Source organism: Trichomycterus rosablanca, chromosome 7 (assembly GCF_030014385.1).
Source record: "Trichomycterus rosablanca isolate fTriRos1 chromosome 7, fTriRos1.hap1, whole genome shotgun sequence".
Classification (NCBI taxonomy): domain Eukaryota; kingdom Metazoa; phylum Chordata; class Actinopteri; order Siluriformes; family Trichomycteridae; genus Trichomycterus; species Trichomycterus rosablanca.
Genome location: NC_085994.1, coordinates 24,951,146 through 24,970,673, shown reverse-complemented (window position 1 = coordinate 24,970,673; position 19,528 = coordinate 24,951,146). Strand labels below are relative to the sequence as shown.

Here is a 19,528-nt window from a genome sequence, read left to right as displayed (position 1 = left end):
ACGATTGTGTCCCACTTGTTGTAGATTCTTCACAAAAAATTACAATTTCATATCGTTATGTTTGAAGCCTGAAATGTGGCAAAAGGTTGAAAAGTTCAAGGGGGCTGAATACTTTTGCAAGGCACTGTATCAAGTACTGTAGTTGGAAAATGACATGACTAACTGTATATTGTGCAATAAGTTATAACAACTAACAGGCGGCATGGTGGCTAAGTGGGTAGCACTGTCACCTCACAGTAAGAAGGTCCTGGGTTCGATCCGCAGGTGGGGTGGTCCGGGTCCTTTCTGTCTGGAATTTGCATGTTCTCCCCCTGTCTGCGTGGGTTTCCTCCGGGTGCTCCGGTTTCCTCCCACAGTCCAAAGACATGCAAGTGAGGTAAATTGGAGATACTAAATTGTCCAAGACTGTGTTCGATATAACCTTGTGTGAACTGATGAACCTTGTGTAATGAGTGACTACCGTTCCTGTCACAAATGTAACCAAAGTGTAAAAACATGACATTAAAATTCTAATAAACAATATAACAACTAACACAGTCTGAGATCAAACTAATAGTAATGTGTCCTATGTCTTTTTAACAAAAATGTTGACTGAAGCATTTTCAAAGAATAATTTTTGACATTTTCCAAACCTACCTGTATAGTGTTGCTACCATCTGCGTGGATATTTAGATCAGTGTTCTCCATTGCCATAATTACAACATTAAGTTCCATCTACCGTAATTCCTCTCTCGGTCTTGAAAGGCTACACTGTGTAGTGTTTATGCCTGGCAGCATAGGATATTGGGTTGCAGAGGGTTCAGGAAAGAGGAGCTCATATAGAACCAGAAGAATGGCCTATAGCACACTCTAAAACTGTTCTCTTAAAATGCAACGGTTTAGACGGACATACTAACTTGAAAAAGTACAGCACATAGAAGTTAAATATATAGAATTAAAAATTCTATATATTCCCATGCTAAATATATAGAATTAAAAAAATATATATAATTATACAATATATTGTATAACAGTAACAAGGTATCTTCAATGCTACCCACTCAGTGACATAAAATGACTTCAATTTTAAGTGTAGGGTTCTTAATTTGCCTAATTTGCCAAAATTGTTTCAGCATGGCCCCTGAAGATTCAACAGTTTAGTAATACACTCTCTGTCCATTTTTTCAGCTCCACTTACCATATAGAAGCACTTTGTAGTTCTACAATTACTGACAGTAGTCCATCTGTTTCTCTGCATGCTTTGTTAGCCCCCTTTCATGCTGTTCTTCAATGGTCAGGACTCTCACAGGACCACTACAGAGTAGGTATTATTTGGGTGGTGGATCATTCTCAGCACTGCAGTGACACTGACATGGTGGTGGTGTGTTAGTGTGTGTTGTGCTGGTATGAGTCGATCAGACACAGCAGCGCTGCTGGAGTTTTTAAACACCTGACTGTCCCTGCTGGACTGAGAATAGTCCACCAACCAAAAATATATCCAGCCACAGTGCCGGTCTAGAAGATGACCAACTCAAACGGCAGCGCTGCTGTGTCTGATCCACTCATACCAGCACAACACACACTAACACACCACCACCATGTCAGTGTCACTGCAGTGCTTAGAATGAACCACCACCTAAATAATACATACTCTGTGGGGGTCCTGACCATTGAAGAACAGGGTGAAAGCAGGTTAAAAAAGGATGTAGAGAAACAAATGGACTACAGTCAGTAATTGTAGAACTACAAAGTGCTTCTATATGGTAAGTGCAGCTGGAAAAAATGGACAGTGAGTGTAGAAACAAGGAGGTGGTTTGTTATGTTATAGATGATCAGTGTATAATCTTACGATAATAACCCATTATAGGTCATAAATTAAAACTTAAATTGTTTATTTTTATTGAGCAGGTTAACTTGTAATGACAAACATATAAATTTTGTCAGTGGTAATTAGCAATTGTGCATCTTTAATAAAAGTAGTCAATAAATCTCGGATGATGTGGCAGTCTAAAATGCTAAGCCACCACTGCTTTAACCAGAGTTTAAGCCACAAGCTTGCTTAGAACACTTTACAGTAACAATTGGCCATGTCTGAGGGAGAGAAGGCTGGACAGGAATTGACCTTTTCCCACTGCACTCCACTAAGTATGATGCACAGTGATGTACTGGTGCCCTGTCCAGGGTGCACTCTCACATTGGTGGCACAGACACATCGTGACCCTGACCAGGATAAATTGGTTTGTAAAATTAATAAATGAAAAAGAAAATCATAATGGAGCATTTTCAAGTTACAGCACTCTATCCACAGGTGAACAGATCTCCTGCCTCATTTCAAAGCATTTACATTTTTGGCATGTAGCAGACGCTTTTATTCAAAGTGAATACAGTTGAATTATCGTTGAATACAATTCGAGCAATTAAGGGTTGAATGCTGTGCTCAAGGACCCAGCAGTGGCCCTTCATTTTTGACCATGAAGCAGGTTTAATTTGGGTGGTGGATGATTCTCAGCACAGCAGTGACACTGACATGTTAGTGTGTGTTGTGCTGGTATGAGTGGATCAGACACAGCAGCGCTGCTGGAGTTTTTTTTTATACCGTGTCCACTCACTGTCCACTCTATTAGACACTCCTATCTAGTTGGTCCACCTTGTAGATGTAAAGTCAGAGACGATCGCTCATCTATTGCTGCTGTTTGAGTTGGTCATTGTCTAGACCTTCATCAGTGGTCACAGGATGCTGCCCACGGGGCGTTGTTGGCTGGATATTTTTGGTTGGTGGACTATTCTCAGTCCAGCAGTGACAGTGAGGTGTTTAAAAACTCCATCAGCATTGCTTTGTCTTATCCACTCATACCAGCACAACACACACTAACACACCACCACCATGTCAGTGTCACTGCAGTGCTGAGAATGATCCACCACCCAAATAATACCTGCTCTGTAGTGGTCCTGGGAGAGTTCTGACCATTGAAGAACAGCATGAAAAGGGGCTAACAAAGCATGCAGAGAAACAGATGGATTACAGCCAGCAATTGAAGCACTACAAAGTGCTTCTATATGGTAAGTGGAGTTGATGAAATGGACAGTGAGTGTAGAAACAATGAGGTGGTTTAATGTTATGGCTGATAGGTGTATAATTATTTACAAAGTTATCTTCTATAATCAAACTGCTCAATGCTTCCTATCAGATTTTTCAACATGTTTTTACCATGGAAGTGAAGCCAATGCAGCTTAAACTCTAAAATGCACCCAAAAAGTGTTCCCCTAAAATGCACTAGATGTTTTACAGTCTCATGTTTTGTTTGTTTGTTTTTTGGTGGCACCTGACCCACTAATATTTGAAATAATAAAATTATAAAAAGAGAATGATTGTTTTCAAGGAGTTTGATGTGCATCATTCTCAAGGTGCTCCAGTTCCAAAACATGCAGCAGCTAAATTGTTTACTCTTACTGCCTCTAATGTGTATAAATGAGTACGTTTTGTGACTCCCAGTCTAGGATGCGTTCTTACTTTAATCTGACACTGGACCCACACTGGCTGCATCAGATTTAGAGCACCTTATTGTCTTATTCCTGTGCAATGTTACCATGGGCATGGAGCCTATCTAGCCTACTAAATATGACCAAGTAAGTGAGTGAGTGGTTGTGGTACTGTCACCTAACTTACCAATACTGTGCTTAGGATAAAGAGGAAGAAAATGAACAAATGAATGGATATTTATTTATTAGAGTTTTAACATCATGTTTCATCATTTGTTTACATTTATGACTAGATAAGTTGTTACAATTTACATCAGTTTACGTTCAATGTCAAACACTGTCACAGGCAATTTTGTATCTCCAAGTCACACTTACATATCTTTGGGAGGAAACCCACACCTGGGAATAGAACCCATGAACTTTTCGCTGTGAGTCAACAGTGCTACACATTGAGCCAGTGTGCCACATCCAATTGATTAATAATTACACTAAATCTAATGGTTGGACAAGTGTCGAATTCTCAGCGGTACTATCTGCTGGTCGAGTGTCTACATACAAACATGATTAGCTATGTAAAAAATGAAATGATGGTTGGCACAGGTAGAGTGGTTGCCACACAGCAAGAGGACATGAGTCTACTCCTGGCCTTTGCTCATTGTGATTAGCTTGGCATGCCCTCTACCTGGGTTTTTCTGTAGGTGCTCCGGTATCTCCCACCTCCCAACATATGCAGAAATGGGATTGACTGAGTGAGTGAGTAAGTGAGTGAATGTTGTGATGCCCTGCCTTGGGTCTTGTGTTTTTTCCATCACGGACCCACCCCACAAGCTTGCAGTTTGAGACAAAAAGAATGAAGGAGATACACCGATCAGGCTCCATGCCCATGGTAACATTGCACAGGAATAAGACAATAAGGTGCTCTAAATCTGATGCGGCCAGAGTGGGTCCAGTGTTAGATTAAAGTAAGAACGCATCCTAGACTGGGAGTCACAAAACTTACTCATTTATACACATTAGAGGAAGTAAGAGTAAACAGTTTAGCTGCTGCATGAGAATGATGCACATCAAACTCCTTGAAAACAATCATTCTCTTTTTATAATTTTATTACTTCAAATATTAGTGAGTCAGGTGCCACCAAAAAACAAACAAACATAAGACTGTAAAACATTTAGTGCATTTTAGGGGAACACTTTCTGGGTGCATTTTAGAGTTTAAGCTGCATTGGCTTCACTTCCATGTTAAAAACATGTTGAAAAATCTGATAGGAAGCATTGAGCAGTTTGATTATAGAATAGAGAAGATAACTTTGTAAATAATTATACACCGATCAGCCACAACATTAAAACCATCTCCTTGTTTCTACACTCACTGTCTATTTCATCAACTCCACTTACCATATAGAAGCATTTTGTAGTTCTACAATTACTGACTGTAGTACATCTGTTTCTCTGCATGCTTTGTTAGCCCCCTTTCATGCTGTTCTTTAATGATCAGGACTCTCCCAGGACCACTACAGAGTCGGTATTATTTAGGTGGTGGGTCATTCTCAGCACTGCAGTGACACTGACATGGTGGTGGTGTGTTGGTGTGTTAGTGTGTGTTGTGCTGGTATGAGTGGATAAGACACAGCACAGCAATGCTAATGGAGGTTTTAAACACCTCGTTGTCACTGCTGGACTGAGAATAGTCCACCAACCAAAAATATCCAGCCAACAGCGCCCCGTGGGCAGCATCCTGTGACCACTGATGAAGGTCTAGACGATGACCAACTCAAACAGCAGCAATAGATGAGCGATCGTCTCTGACTTTACATCTACAAGGTGGACCAACTAGATAGGAGTGTCTAATAGAGTGGACAGTAAGTATGAGAGGCCGTATAGGCCATAATTCTGAGTTGAATTCTCTCACACACACTATCATTCTCTCTCACACATACCATCATTCTCTCTCACACACACCATCATACTCTCACACATACCATCATTCTCTCTCACACACACCATCATACTCTCTTACACACACTGTCATACTCTCTCTCACACACCATCTTACTCTCTCACACACACCATCATACTCTCTCACACACACTATCATACTCTCTCACACACACTATCATACTCTCTCACACACACCATCATACTCTCTCTCACACACTATCATACTCTCTTACACACACCATCATACTCTCTCACAAACACTATCATACTCTCTCACACACACACTATCATACTCTCTCACACACACACTGTCATACTCACTCTTACACACTATCATACTCTCATACATGGATTACTATGCTCTTTCACATATACTACAATGATGAGTATGAGAGAGTATGATGGTGTGTGTGAGAGAGTATGATGGTGTGTGTGAGAGAGTATGACAGTGTGTGTAAGAGAGTATGACGGTGTGTGTGAGAGAGTATGATGGTGTGTGTGAGAGAGTATGATAGTGTGTGTGTGAGAGAGTATGATGGTGTGTGTGAGAGAGTATGATAGTGTGTGTGAGAGAATGATGGTGTGTGTGAGACAATTCATCTCAGAATTATGGCCTACACGGCCTCTCATACATACCAGCACAGCACACACTAACACACCACCACCATGTCAGTGTCACTGCAGTGCTGAGAATGATCCATCACCTAAATAATACCTACTCTGTGGTGGTTCAGTAGGGGGTCCTGACCATTGAAGAACAGGGTGACAGAAGGCTAAAAAATTATGTAGAGAAACATATGGACTACAGTCAGTAATTGTAGAACTACAAATAGCTGATAAAATGGACAGTGAGTGTAGAAACAAGGAGGTGGTTTTAATGTAGCATTCAAACATGAAGAGTGAGCACACGCCATCCTCAGGTTAAATGCATATCTACCGCCACACCTCGTGGTTACGGAGATTTAATAGGAGCGTGCTTTGCTATTGGACACTTTCAGCAAGTCGTTACCATGGGCGTGGAGCTTAGCTTCAGTTTACTAGACCTGAAGGAGGCTGAGAGGAACGTTTTTTGGTTCGGCAATTCCAAGGCGCAAGCAGACTAGTTAAGCTTTTATTGCCGAGTGCGGATTTCTAATGAATTTAATGTAATATAGGGTTGCTTTTACTTAAATACGAGGCATATATTTAATCTTTAACACACCCAGGGAAGAACGAGGCGTGTGGCTGGTCTACGTCTGTATTTCATCTCAGTTCGAAATGTTTTCCCAGGAAAAGAAGCAGCCTTGGCACCCTATATAACGTTTGTTCACCTGACAAGGGTTCAGTTTAAAATTATGTAGAAATGTTTTGTGTAGTTACGTGAAGCTTGAAAATGTAATTGGAATTTATGAGGTGAAACAAAAGTACAAATTCTGGGCGGTTTGAATTGTGTTAGCTTAGCATAAGCGTTTGTGTTGCCGGTTGATGGTGCGCGTGCAGCATTCAGCGAGCACCTGCTCGAGAAAGCTTGCGGTACGTTAGTTCATTCATTTGGTGCAGCCAAAGGGAAGCTGTGCCTCCCTCTGAAATGCGCGCTCTGGCTTTTTGGGTGTTAAATTGTAATTAATTAATTTGGTTAATTTTCAGTTTTAATTATCGTTCCTCTGTGTTATTGTGAATCCGTCCCATGTTGACGAAGTGCGTCAGTGCGCGCACGCTGAATGCAGTCGGCCGCTGCGGCTCCACGGCCGAAACGACGCCGCTCCACGTGAACTGGAAACGAAGCGAAAACTACTAGACAACCAATTCTGAAGGAATTCCACTATCATGGAGTCCGAGGACGGATTAAAGACCGAGTACTGTCCTTCGGTTTTGAAGTATCCATCCGTTCCGAATTCGCAGCTCGACTTAAACATTTACGAGACTGTTAGTGAGGGCAATATGAGTAAAATGGACGGACCGGGTGAGGTGCGCGGCGGCAGCGACCCGAGCGCCTACCCCCCGCTGTCGAGCTACCGGCGCGCCCCTCGCCAGCGCTTCATCCGGAGGAGTTTGTGGTTTGCGGATAACGACGATCAAGCGCACGATGCGCCCGAATGCGACACTCAGAGTGACATGCCAAGCATTTGCCTGCGAACCTTCGTGGACCGAACCAGGACCAAAGCTGCGTGCAAAGGCTTGAGTCAGGCGGGACAAAAGGATAGCGCCACGGAAAGCGTGAGCGCGGTTGACGACAAGGACAGAATCGGCTCCAAAGTGAGTGATGATACGGACGGATACAAAAGCACCGTAAAGGCATCAAGCGAGGATAACGAGGAGGAGGCCGGAATGAAGGCCATCGCAACATCTCCCAGTGGCCGCTTTCTTAAATTTGACATCGAGCTTGGCAGAGGCTCGTTTAAGACCGTCTACAAAGGATTGGACACTGAGACCTGGGTGGAAGTGGCGTGGTGCGAGCTTCAGGTAGGAAAATTAGATTCTCAACACTCCCTCTGTGTGTCCACAATCCCGCAGTTTCACGCCTTAAAAGATTATTAAAGCTGCAGTATGTAAGTTTAGTTGAGTGTCTGGTGACTTACTTGAGAGATGCTGTTGTAATCAACATGTGGAACAGTATTTTCCATACACTCCGAGGTTAACATGAGAGCTACAAAACTTATTTAAATGCAAAAATAAATACAGTTCTTTTAGGAAATTGCAGAAGACCGGATACAATTCCTAAACCTATACTGTACCACTTACCATTTAATATAAAAAGGGTGTAGTAAAAATGTCAGTAAAACAGACAAACAGAGGGCAATGATTTGTCAGTGATTTCTGAGCTGCATTTCACTACATTCATAAAATCATTCATATCAATATAAATCCTTCAGTCTTGTGCTAAAAGCTGACTTGGCACAACACTGACTTGGCATAACCCCCTAGCACGCTTGCACCACTTGACCACAGCATGTTACAACAGTGTCATGCTAAATTGTGAACCCTTGACATCAGTTACAGCTACTCTTAGCAGGGTGCTCTTTAATTTAGATACAAGGTGAACCAGTATGCATTCATATAATTTACATTAAGAACAAGGAAAGTATCATGCATTTAAATAACAAATGAAGAGCCATGGAAAATCGGACTGTAATTATATTGGCCCGAGCACTAGGGGTGGGCGATATAATATCGTTCACGATAATACCGGTATAGATGTAAACTCGAAATGATTTTTGCCATATCGCGATATTGTTAGCAAACGCGCGTCACTCACTCTCAAGCGCGTAACGGTGAAATACTGGACAGAGAGTAGTACCGGAGTTAGTACTGAGGATGAACTAGTCCCTAAAAGCTGAGCTACATCACTAATGTGGAAGGTTTTCAGATACAGAAGGTCAGACTCGACTGTACAAACGAACGACTGTAATTTGCAAAACCTGCAAAAACACGATGACGACAAACGGTGGCAACATCACATTTATTTCAGCACCTAAAGCAAAAGCACCCGCGTGAGTACGAGGAGTGTCGGTCACTGCGTGAGTCCGAGAATGATGTGAGAACAAAAACTGTGTCAGTGAACGAACACAGACCACACAGGTTACCACACAGGTTACCACACAGGTTACCACACAGGTTACAGGACGTTTAAGACACAAAAGCGCTAAGCGGAACGCTTTCCTTCACATATGAGCATGGAAACTGAATCACTGAGTCAATGAGTCAGAAAGATTCATTCGTGTTGCTGACTCTGTGGGCAAACAACTCCGGTTCAAAAGATTCAGATGTATGAACAAATCAGAGCTTCGAATTTAGACTTTGGGCGGAATTTCAAGCTCTCTCCATTGGTTGCTGTATAATTGACAGACAGGCTTTCATTATACAATGATAGCAAATCATGATCAAATATTAAACGTTTTCGGGATTTTTTTGATGCTCGTTTATTTGAAGTAAAACGGAGCAGAAATGTGATTGTGAGATTCTGCTGATTTGTTTAATATAAATGTTGTCAATATGAATACAAACACAGCCTGTAATAATACAAAACACTGTAATTAGCAAGAATTGATCAGAACTACAATGTTTTGTGTTTTTAAGAGAACTTATAAACAATAAAAGGTAAAATACGGGTGGTGGCCTGCCATTGTACTTTAAGTTTACATTACATCGTATCGTATATCACCACTTCTCAAAAGCATATGGAGAGATATGAGTTTTTTAGCCATTTCGCCCAGCACTACTGGAAGTGATGCTTAATTTAATGTATATTTAGTAACAATTGTACCTTAGATTTTCTGCGTCTGCAAAACAAAGGTGTTTTTCAAATAAACTTTTTAAAAAAGTGTTCTTATATATCGCGAGTGAATATCATTATCGCAAAAATATCCCAAAATATTGTGATATTTTTTAAAGGCCATATCGCCCACCCCTACCGTGCACCAGTTATTTTCAGAATATAGTTATAGTTATATAACAGAAATACAGGGATTGGACAAAATAACTGAAACACCTGGTTTTAGACCACAATAATTTATTAGTATGGTGTAGGGCCTCCTTTTGCGGCCAATACAGCGTCAATTCGTCTTGGAAATGACATATACAAGTCCTGCACAGTGGTCAGAGGGATTTTAAGCCATTCTTCTTGCAGGATAGTGGCCAGGTCACTACGTGATGCTGGTGGAGGAAAACGTTTCCTGACTCGCTTCTCCAAAACACCCCAAAGTGGCTCAATAATATTTAGGTCTGGTGACTGTGCAGGCCATGGGAGATGTTTAACTTCACTTTCATGTTCATCAAACCAATCTTTCACCAGTCTTGCTGTGTGTATTGGTGCATTGTCATCCTGATACACGGCACCGCCATTGGATGCACATGGTCCTCCAGAATGGTTCGGTAGTCCTTGGCAGTGACGCGCCCATCTAGCACAAGTATTGGGCCAAGGGAATGCCATGATATGGCAGCCCAAACCATCACTGATCCACCCCCATGCTTCACTCTGGGCATGCAACAGTCTGGGTGGTACGCTTCTTTGGGGCTTCTCCACACCGTAACTCTCCCGGATGTGGGGAAAACAGTAAAGGTGGACTCATCAGAGAACAATACATGTTTCACATTGTCCACAGCCCAAGATTTGCGCTCCTTGCACCATCGAAACCGACGTTTGGCATTGGCACGAGTGACCAAAGGTTTGGCTATAGCAGCCCGGCCGTGTATATTGACCCTGTGGAGCTCCCGACGGACAGTTCTGGTGGAAACAGGAGAGTTGAGGTGCACATTTAATTCTGCCGTGATTTGGGCAGCCGTGGTTTTATGTTTTTTGGATACAATCCGGGTTAGCACCCGAACATCCCTTTCAGACAGTTTCCTCTTGCGTCCACAGTTAATCCTGTTGGATGTGGTTTGTCCTTCTTGGTGGTATGCTGACATTACCCTGGATACCGTGGCTCTTGATACATCACAAAGACTTGCTGTCTTGGTCACAGATGCGCCAGCAAGACGTGCACCAACAATTTGTCCTCTTTTGAACTCTGGTATGTCACCCATAATGTTGTGTGCATTGCAATATTTTGAGCAAAACTGTGCTCTTACCCTGCTAATTGAACCTTCACACTCTGCTCTTACTGGTGCAATGTGCAATTAATGAAGATTGGTCACCAGACTGGTCCAATTTAGCCATGAAACCTCCCACACTAAAATGACAGGTGTTTCAGTTATTTTGTCCAACCCCTGTAATTATCCTTATGCTTCAATATTAAAATATATTGTTGCATGTTCATTGTTACACATTCTGTCATTTTAGCTTAATAGAAATAGATTTGTTGTGAATAGCTTTGATGTTCCAGCTACATCTCTATCAGCCTATCAATTAAGGACCAGTCTGAATGTTCATATTACTGTTCATTACTGCTTTGTTTGCTTCCAAAAGCAGGTTTTTTTTAAAAATATATCCATAAAGCCTAAAGTCATTTTCACAAATCTTAGTGATATGTAAATGTTCATTTAGCAGTGTGCATGTCAGCTGTATCCTACCACACCTATGTAAACAGATTATTTGACCCATTGTCTTGACCATCATGACTTCATGATCTTATTAAGAACTTTCTTTAAGCCTTATGTTGTCTCAAGGATCAAAAATAGCTTTTTCTAGAATGACCCCAGATGCTTACAAAGTTTGTGATGTGTGATCGGTTGTTTCCTTCATGCAAAATAGGTTTGAGGTTTTTAAAAATGTAATTAAACTGCTTATTTAAGGAGTTTGGTGATGGCAGGTTGTTTCTGACCCTCAGGACAAGGGGTGTATACAGAATTCCAAGCCTATACAAGGGTTGATATCCATTACTTAAAACCTTAGTTTTCTATCTATACAAGATTAATTTTTAGAGGTTCGACATGGTTTTGTCTTTTTTACTAAGTGAAGTTTTACTACAGAAAATTCACCATTGTCTATCAGTATGCCACTTATAAACAGATTGAAAACCAGACCCAGGTGGCACAGCCCAGCAAGTGCCTGGCTGATACTGGAGTGTACTTATTAATAATAAATTACCACTTTTAGGAGTTGACAAAAATAACAACCCCAAATCAGAACAGTTGGCACAGTATTTCATTTGTTTAATACATGCCTTCATTTCAGGCATGCAACACATTTTAAACAGTTGGGATGGGTGCAAATTAGGGCTAGTAATGTGGGTAGAAAATTTTATTTAAAACAAGTAAGGTCAACAGGTGATTGTAATTATGGTTTGGAACAAACACAGAATCCTCGACAAAAATGGGCACAGGATCTCCTTTGTTTTTACACATTTCAGTAATTTTCTCATGCATTTGCAGACTCAAAGAAAGATAGGAGGGAATTTGCATGTTTCTCCCTTTGCAGTACATAATATAATTAAACGATTCAAGGAATCTGGAGGAATTTAAGTGAATAAAGGCACAAGCCTAAGCTGAACACCCATGATTTCTGATTCCTCAGACTGCACTGCATAAAGAACAGTCACTTATCAATAGCTGATATAACCACATGGGCAGGGGATAACTTTGACAAACCATTGTCAATCACTACAATACGGAGTTACATTTGCAAATGGAACTTAAAACTTTACTGTACATAAAAGACACTTTTTTGTTAACCATGTCAATAAGCGCTGTTGAGTTCTCTGTTCTATGATGCATGTGGAATGGACCCTCACACATGTATTGTGGTCAGATGAATCAGTATTCTAGATGTTCTTTGGTCTGTGTGCTCCGGACAAAAGACAAAAATGGCCATCCAGACTTATCAGCTACAAGTCCAAAAGCCAAGATCTGTCATGGTATGGGGTTGTGTCAATAATTTACACACATGTGCAAAGCCACATGCTGCCTGACTGTGGAAGAAGAGGGTACAATTACTGGACTGTCCTGCCTGCAGCCTGTCCTCAACAGACAATGTGTGGAGTATTTTAAAACAAAAACAATGACAACCATGTACTGTTGCATACCTTAAGATGTGTTTACAGGTAGAATGGGCCAAAACACCTGAAACACATAATCGCTTGTTATCCTCTGTGCTTTTATTGGAATGTGTTGCAGGCCTGAAATGCAGGGTGTTTATGATATACGTATATGTTGACCAGACAAAACATTAAATATCTTGAATTCACACTGTCTGCATAGAAATAAGCCAATAGACAAGTTAATGAAAGAAACACTACATTTCTTTCTTATTTATATTTTTCTTACGTTCCCAGCTTTTTCTGAATTAGGGCTGTAGTGTCTGTCTATTCTGTTAACAATATTTTTATTACAAAGTATTGCACTTTATTATTACATAGAGAAAAATATTGAGGATTAAATTTTTCATACAAGAAAATTACTTAAATTACTTAAACAAGGTTTGTGTGGGAGTTGTAAATAAAAGTAATAATAGTGTTAGGTCAATGGCTGACTGGCTTAATATACCCTGTGTTTGTAGTTAAAAAAAAAAAAAATATCCACCCCTTCTTGTATGCTTGCCATGCACATGAAGATGGCTTTTATGATAATTAAGACTTACAGTAAGGAATTAAAACAAAGCTTAATTGTAGTTTTTTAAATCACAGTTTACATATTATGTATTTTGTGTGTTATGTAATTATAGAAAATTTAACTTAAATGCTTTCTTCTCTGAAAAAAATAGTTGTATTTTCTGGGCTACCCATTTTGAATATTGGGCGGCACGGTGGCTAAGTGGGTAGCACTGTCACCTCACAGCAAGAAAGTCCTGGGTTCGATCCCCAGGTGGGGCGGTCCGGGTTCTTTCTGTGTGGAGTTTGCATGTTCTCCCCGTGTCTGCGTGAGTTTCCTCCGGGTGCTCCGGTTTCCTCCCACAGTCCAAAGACTTACAAGTGAGGTAAATTGGAGATACTAAATTGTCCATGACTGTGTTCGATATAACCTTGTGTGAATGAAAAACGAAATTCTGTGGTAACTGTACTGTATTACAGTGTGCAAGTCTTGTAAGCATGAAAAGTGCTCACAGTTGTCACTGATAATACAAGCGTGCATTCCTTAAGTTGATGTGCTGGAGATTTATCTGTAACTTGTTTAGATTGTTGAATTCTATTTCTATCTCTATGTGCAATCTTACCTTTGCCAAGCCCTCTGTGAAAACAAAACTAGCTTTTTACTTTGACCTACTTTTGACACATGCCTATGTGTCGGCATCTATATTATTTTTCCCAAATATTCATGTGTTTTACCTCAGTAAAGAGTATGGAATATAAATAACTCGACTGCAACTAACTAAACTCACTTTTGTACATGGATAGTTGCAAGTATACACTAGGCCTGTTGGTGCTAATGCAAGGGAAGGATATAAACATTCATCACTCAGCAATCAAAATATTATTAGCATAAACACTTGCAATACGGCATAAACAACATCAACAGATTACAACACTGACAGCTTTCAGAGTTTTTTTTTGCAAAAAGCAGTGTAGGAAATAGGAATGCTAGAGGCAATTTACTATAAATTAAAACTCAATAATTTCTAGAAAGAATATGGGATCAGCCAGTAAAACGTTAATTAGACCAATACCTAAAGCTTGTTCATCTCAGCACACACGTGCATGCCCTCACTTAAAAGCAGTTTAGAAAATGGACAAGTAGCAAATAGTCCTGAAGCACAATAATAACATTAGTTAAAACATAACCAATACTGTCCGAATTGTCCTTATATATTAATAATGAAGTAAATGTGTGACAAGCCATTTTTTAGAAAATAGTCTATTAATGATTTGAAAACAAGCTCATATAAACCCCTTTTCTTGACCAATTAAATAAAGTTTAAAGTTGTAGACGAGATTAAAGTAGCTATGAATTTTGCCAATGTTGTTAACCAGGGTAAATCTTTCTAACATCACACACTAATAGATATTGAATACATTATAAACTATTATTAAAACAGTTAAACAATATTGCTTAATGATTATGATTAATGATTCAGTGAAACCGTTTTATGGTTAGAATCATGATGGGTTCAGAGTCTACTGCGGAAACAGTTGTAGCAAATTAACCAAAGAGCATGTTTTGGCAGGATTGAGTACATTCCACACAGACTGTAAATGGATAAGTGAGTGGTCAAATAATTTTGTTTAATTAATAAACAAATCACCATAAATGATCTTGTCAAAATTCGTTAGCAAGAGGTCACTCATGATTTCTGTTTCACTGGAGTATAAATTTGTCAGGGAGGTGGAGCCCTGCAATGGTCTGGTGCTGTGTCCAGAGAATTCCTGCCTTGCACCAAGTATTTCCTCGTAGTACCGGATCTGCCAGGATCTTGACCAGGATTAAATCAGTTGATGAAAAGTGTTGCTTGATGGTAACACACTGTTGCAACAAATATGTCCAACTACTGTTCACATGGATCTTAAGTAACCCCACCCATATTATATCCATACAAAATGTTGTATGATTATTTGCCACAACTAACAGTCTGTACTCTCTGAATATATTTTGTCATTCATGTTGTGCTATTTTAAGTGCTGGGACAGAATCTCTCCATCAGTGTTGCACTTACACAAACAAAACATGGCCAACATGCCAAATCTTTTTTTATTTTTATCTTGAAAGCTTTGCACTTTATGTACATAAACAGTATTTGAATAGTGTTTGACTAAGTGTTAGGCTGTGGCACTACCATGTGGCTTTATCCATCCTTTAATGCATATCAAGCTTGTATTTTCTTAGTCTTATTCTGATTTTAAAAAATGGAAAAGATTGTGTTGTTAACATAATTGGTACAATATGACTGGTATGATCAACATAATTGACAGCACAAATAGGATGCGACTTGCATGGTGTCTGATTGTGTGGATCAGTGCTTTAGGCTACTTAATTTAGATTTCTGAAGCTCTAGATAAATACTAGTGCCAATGCTGGGGCAATGAACCTTTTTAATGGCTGATGTTAAAGTCAAACTATTATTCAGTTTTAGTTCACTAATTCATTTATCAGTGCATTACCCTTGCATGCTTTCACATCTTCACAGGATTAATGTGTACTAGCTTTTAAATGTGTACCTAGTCGAAAGGAAGTGTTGTTAGTATTAGCACACAGTGTGTATCCTCTGTGCAGATTCCAGTAAAGCCTTCCTCAGGTCCATGGCAGTTTGTAATATTTATACTTTTTTTGTTATACTTTGTTAATTGGGGCAGTTGTAGCCTAGTGGTTAAGGTGCTGGCCTAGTACCTTGTAGGACAGTTGTAGCCTAGTGGTTAGGGTACTGGAGTAGTAATTGAAAGGTTGTTGGTTCAAGCCCTACCACTACCAGGTTGCTTGCTTTGACAGTACGTTGTCAAAGTACTGTAAGTCATTTTGGATAAAAGCGTCTTCTAAAAGCCGAAAATGTAATCGGGATTAGTTATAGAATTTCAGTTGAAAGGTTTGTAAAGGTCCAATTACAAATAAGCAGCTTTTTAGTTATGGAACTAAGTAGATTTTGCTTACTGTAAACTGGCTCCTCTATTGGAGGCTTGGATGTTTACACAATACTATTTCATGATGTCTCTTAAATTAGAAGTGGCACAAACATGCAAAATGTTAATTTCTGGCTTTTTGGCATATTGCAACATTTTTGGCTGTATTAAGTATTTTTCTGCTTAAATGTTATCTTTGCATCTATCATCAATGTGGCATGCAGTGCTCTGTCAAAAATAAAGCATTCCACTAGGTCAGGGTAGGGTAGGACATTCAGGATGCAGAAATACACTCTGTATGATGCCATGTCATTGACTGACACTACCTATTAAGTCATTTGCAAATGTCTAGGAACAACAGAGTAGCCTGTCCACCTTTTTCATGTTATTGAGAGGTGTGAGGAAACTGCAGTATGCAGAAGAAAATTCACAATCTGAGTCTTCTGAATCTTCTTGTCCAACAATAGTTCCTGACGGCCCGGGCTCACATTTTCACAAATACATGCCATAATCTTGGGAAAACCTTTAAAAATACTGTTACTTAATGACAAAATGGGTAATGTTCATGCTTTTGGACTAGAATGTCCAACAATGTTGACCACGCCCACATCACAAAGTGACACACACTGTACGTTTCTGTTATACGTGGACCTTAAGTTTTTATGGCTAAATTTAAGATTTGTTTTCCTTTTTTTGATCCAAGATATTTGATGAATATGCAGGTTAAATACCCAAATATGTTTGTTGAGTAAAACATGAGTTAAATGTGCCCTGATACCATTTGCATCCAACAAAAATCAGCTGCTCATGTGTTCTCTTTTTCTTTGTTTATGATTTGGGTGGAAAATACTGTCTCCACTATTTATATCATACAACCTTCATTGTTCATATGGGATGGCTAATAGTTAAAAATCCAGTCAGATTGCCTAGAATAAGCCTCTTCTAAAACAGACCCTATAGCATGCTTTACCAGTTTACCAGTCAGCTTATTTTTTATCTGGTTGTTTCAGCTCATGTTCATGACCACTATTTTCATTTCTGACCCTGGCATTTTAGACACTGTCATTTTAGGCTGTTAGCTCACTTTACAAAAATAAATCTCCATTTAGGTTAAGAGGGCCTTTTTGTCTATAGCTGTGGGCTCATCACAGAGCAATGGACTTTAGAAAATGTTGTGTGCTTGCAGTAACTATCAGTTTATGCTCACTTGATACTGATGGATATGAATTTTAAGGCATGTTTGCAAACCTTACTAGCGTAACCCAGTTATCAAAGCAGTTAAAGATGCAATTTAATTTGAATGGACGTTCTGAAAGTGTCCTATTTACATCAAATAAATTACTGTTTTATGTCAACAAACCTGAATGCTTTATTGGATTACCAAAACACAACCTGACGTAGCGAATGCAATATTAATCATGTTCCTTCTGAATGCCAAACTGCCATTTAAAGGGATGAGTATGCTAAATTTTAAATAAAGTCATGAGCTAGTCGTTTTTTTGAAAATTGTTTTGGGTCATTTTAATGTCGTGGTTGAGCGGTGCAGTGGTCTATTATGTTAGCCCACTATTGCTGAGTTCCAGGTTTGAATGCTGTGCTATTGACCGGCCAGGCATCTACAAGAACATGATTGGCAATGTTTGAGGGGGTAGCGAAAGTCCAGCGATAAATTGGTGCCCTGTCTAGCGTGTTGCCTTGTGCCCAGTGTTTCCCACTAAGACTGAACCCACTGCGACCCTGACCATGCAGCATTGTCCCAGTATTTTAAAACAGCAATATGTCTCTTTCCTGATAACAAAGGATCTAAAAGGAATTAAGCTGTTTTATTTAAGAACTTGTATACCAAACTTGGAATATGAAATGATAAATCATGCACACACTATAAGATCTAATGACTGCAATGTGTTCCCTGCTGTGTGCCATCGTTAAACTAAATCATGCACATATTTTAAAATAACGGGGCATAAGCTGCATGTGCTGCTGTGCTTGTCTTGATCTCATGTCTCCCTCATGTCATTTAAAGAAGGTATTTTTTTGTTTTGTGCTGTGGTCTTTAATGTACTGCTATTGGTTGTATTAGCTATTAAAAATGTTCAGTGTCACTGTGAAACATGTTTTGTTCTGTCCAAAAATGTAACACAAGGTTATTAAAAGTACTCAAATGATATACACTGATCAGTCATAACATTAAAACCACCTCCTTGTTTCTACACTCACTGTCCATTTTATCAGCTCCACTTACCATATAGCACTTTGTAGTAGGGCTGGGCGATATATCGAGATTTTATAAAATATCGATATATTTTCATACGCGATATAAGATAAGACAATATCGCGTATATCGATATAGATGTTGCGTTCCAGTTAGATCCGACAGTTTGTCTTTCTCTTCTCCCAGTTTGTCTCTGCACATGTTCACCTGCCCCGCCTCTCTCCCTCACTGAACACAACTCGCCCCTCCCCACCGCTTCACCAGTAATTCCTGCAGGCAGCGGTAGCATGGAGACGGATAAAGACACGACAGAAGCTATCGAAGAGGAGCTGCTTACTAAAATGAAAAATAATGATTCTTTTTGGAATTATTTGGAGATGGTTCGAATTCAAAGTGTCAGATGAGCAGCAGAATAATGTATTCTGTAGAGAACGCCGAAAACAAGTCCAGACAAAAGGTTCCAGCTCCGTGTACCTTTGGTCATTCGTTTTCACTTCAAATCCCAAAGTTAAAAAACAAGAAAACGAGTCGTTATTCGTTTCAAAAACCAACACAAGCGCATGCACGCGCTGACATGCACGTATTTACTTCACAAGTGTTGAGAAAGTAATAATAACGTAGCGGTGCGTCTCCTGTTGTTCTGACTCTTGTGTTTGTATATGTGATGTGCATATACTTGCTCTATCTGTAAAAACAAACATTATGGGGAGTGATTTCTGTACTGGATGTTGTACGTGGTCGTGTTAGTTTATACTGGATGATCGCCCGACGTCTGACACGTCATTTATTTATTTATCTTCTATTATAGTATTTCTTGTTGTCGGCCAATAAACAACCAAACATTATTAAATTGCATGAACTAACTCTGCAGTAAACAAGGAGCAAACAGCAATTAAACAACAAATAAAGCTGTTAAATAATAATAAAGTGCATGAAGAAGAACGCTGATTAAAATGCATGAAATGTTGTAATAGTTACACAGTAACATTAATGATTAGTTCTGCCTGTATTACAGAACTGA

At 39.6% G+C, this 19,528-nt stretch overlaps 1 protein-coding gene across 1 annotated transcript in view; it reads left to right on the top strand.

Moving 5' to 3' along the window:
- The first annotated feature begins 6,832 nt into the window (after window positions 1-6,832).
- The window catches only part of LOC134318312 (serine/threonine-protein kinase WNK2-like), a 97,252-nt gene continuing 84,556 nt past the window's right edge, over window positions 6,833-19,528 (top strand). The window contains exon 1 of the mRNA XM_062999166.1: window positions 6,833-7,839. Within this exon, the coding sequence (XP_062855236.1) occupies window positions 7,204-7,839 (636 nt within the window). The 5' untranslated portion in view covers window positions 6,833-7,203. The remainder of the gene's footprint in view (window positions 7,840-19,528) is intronic.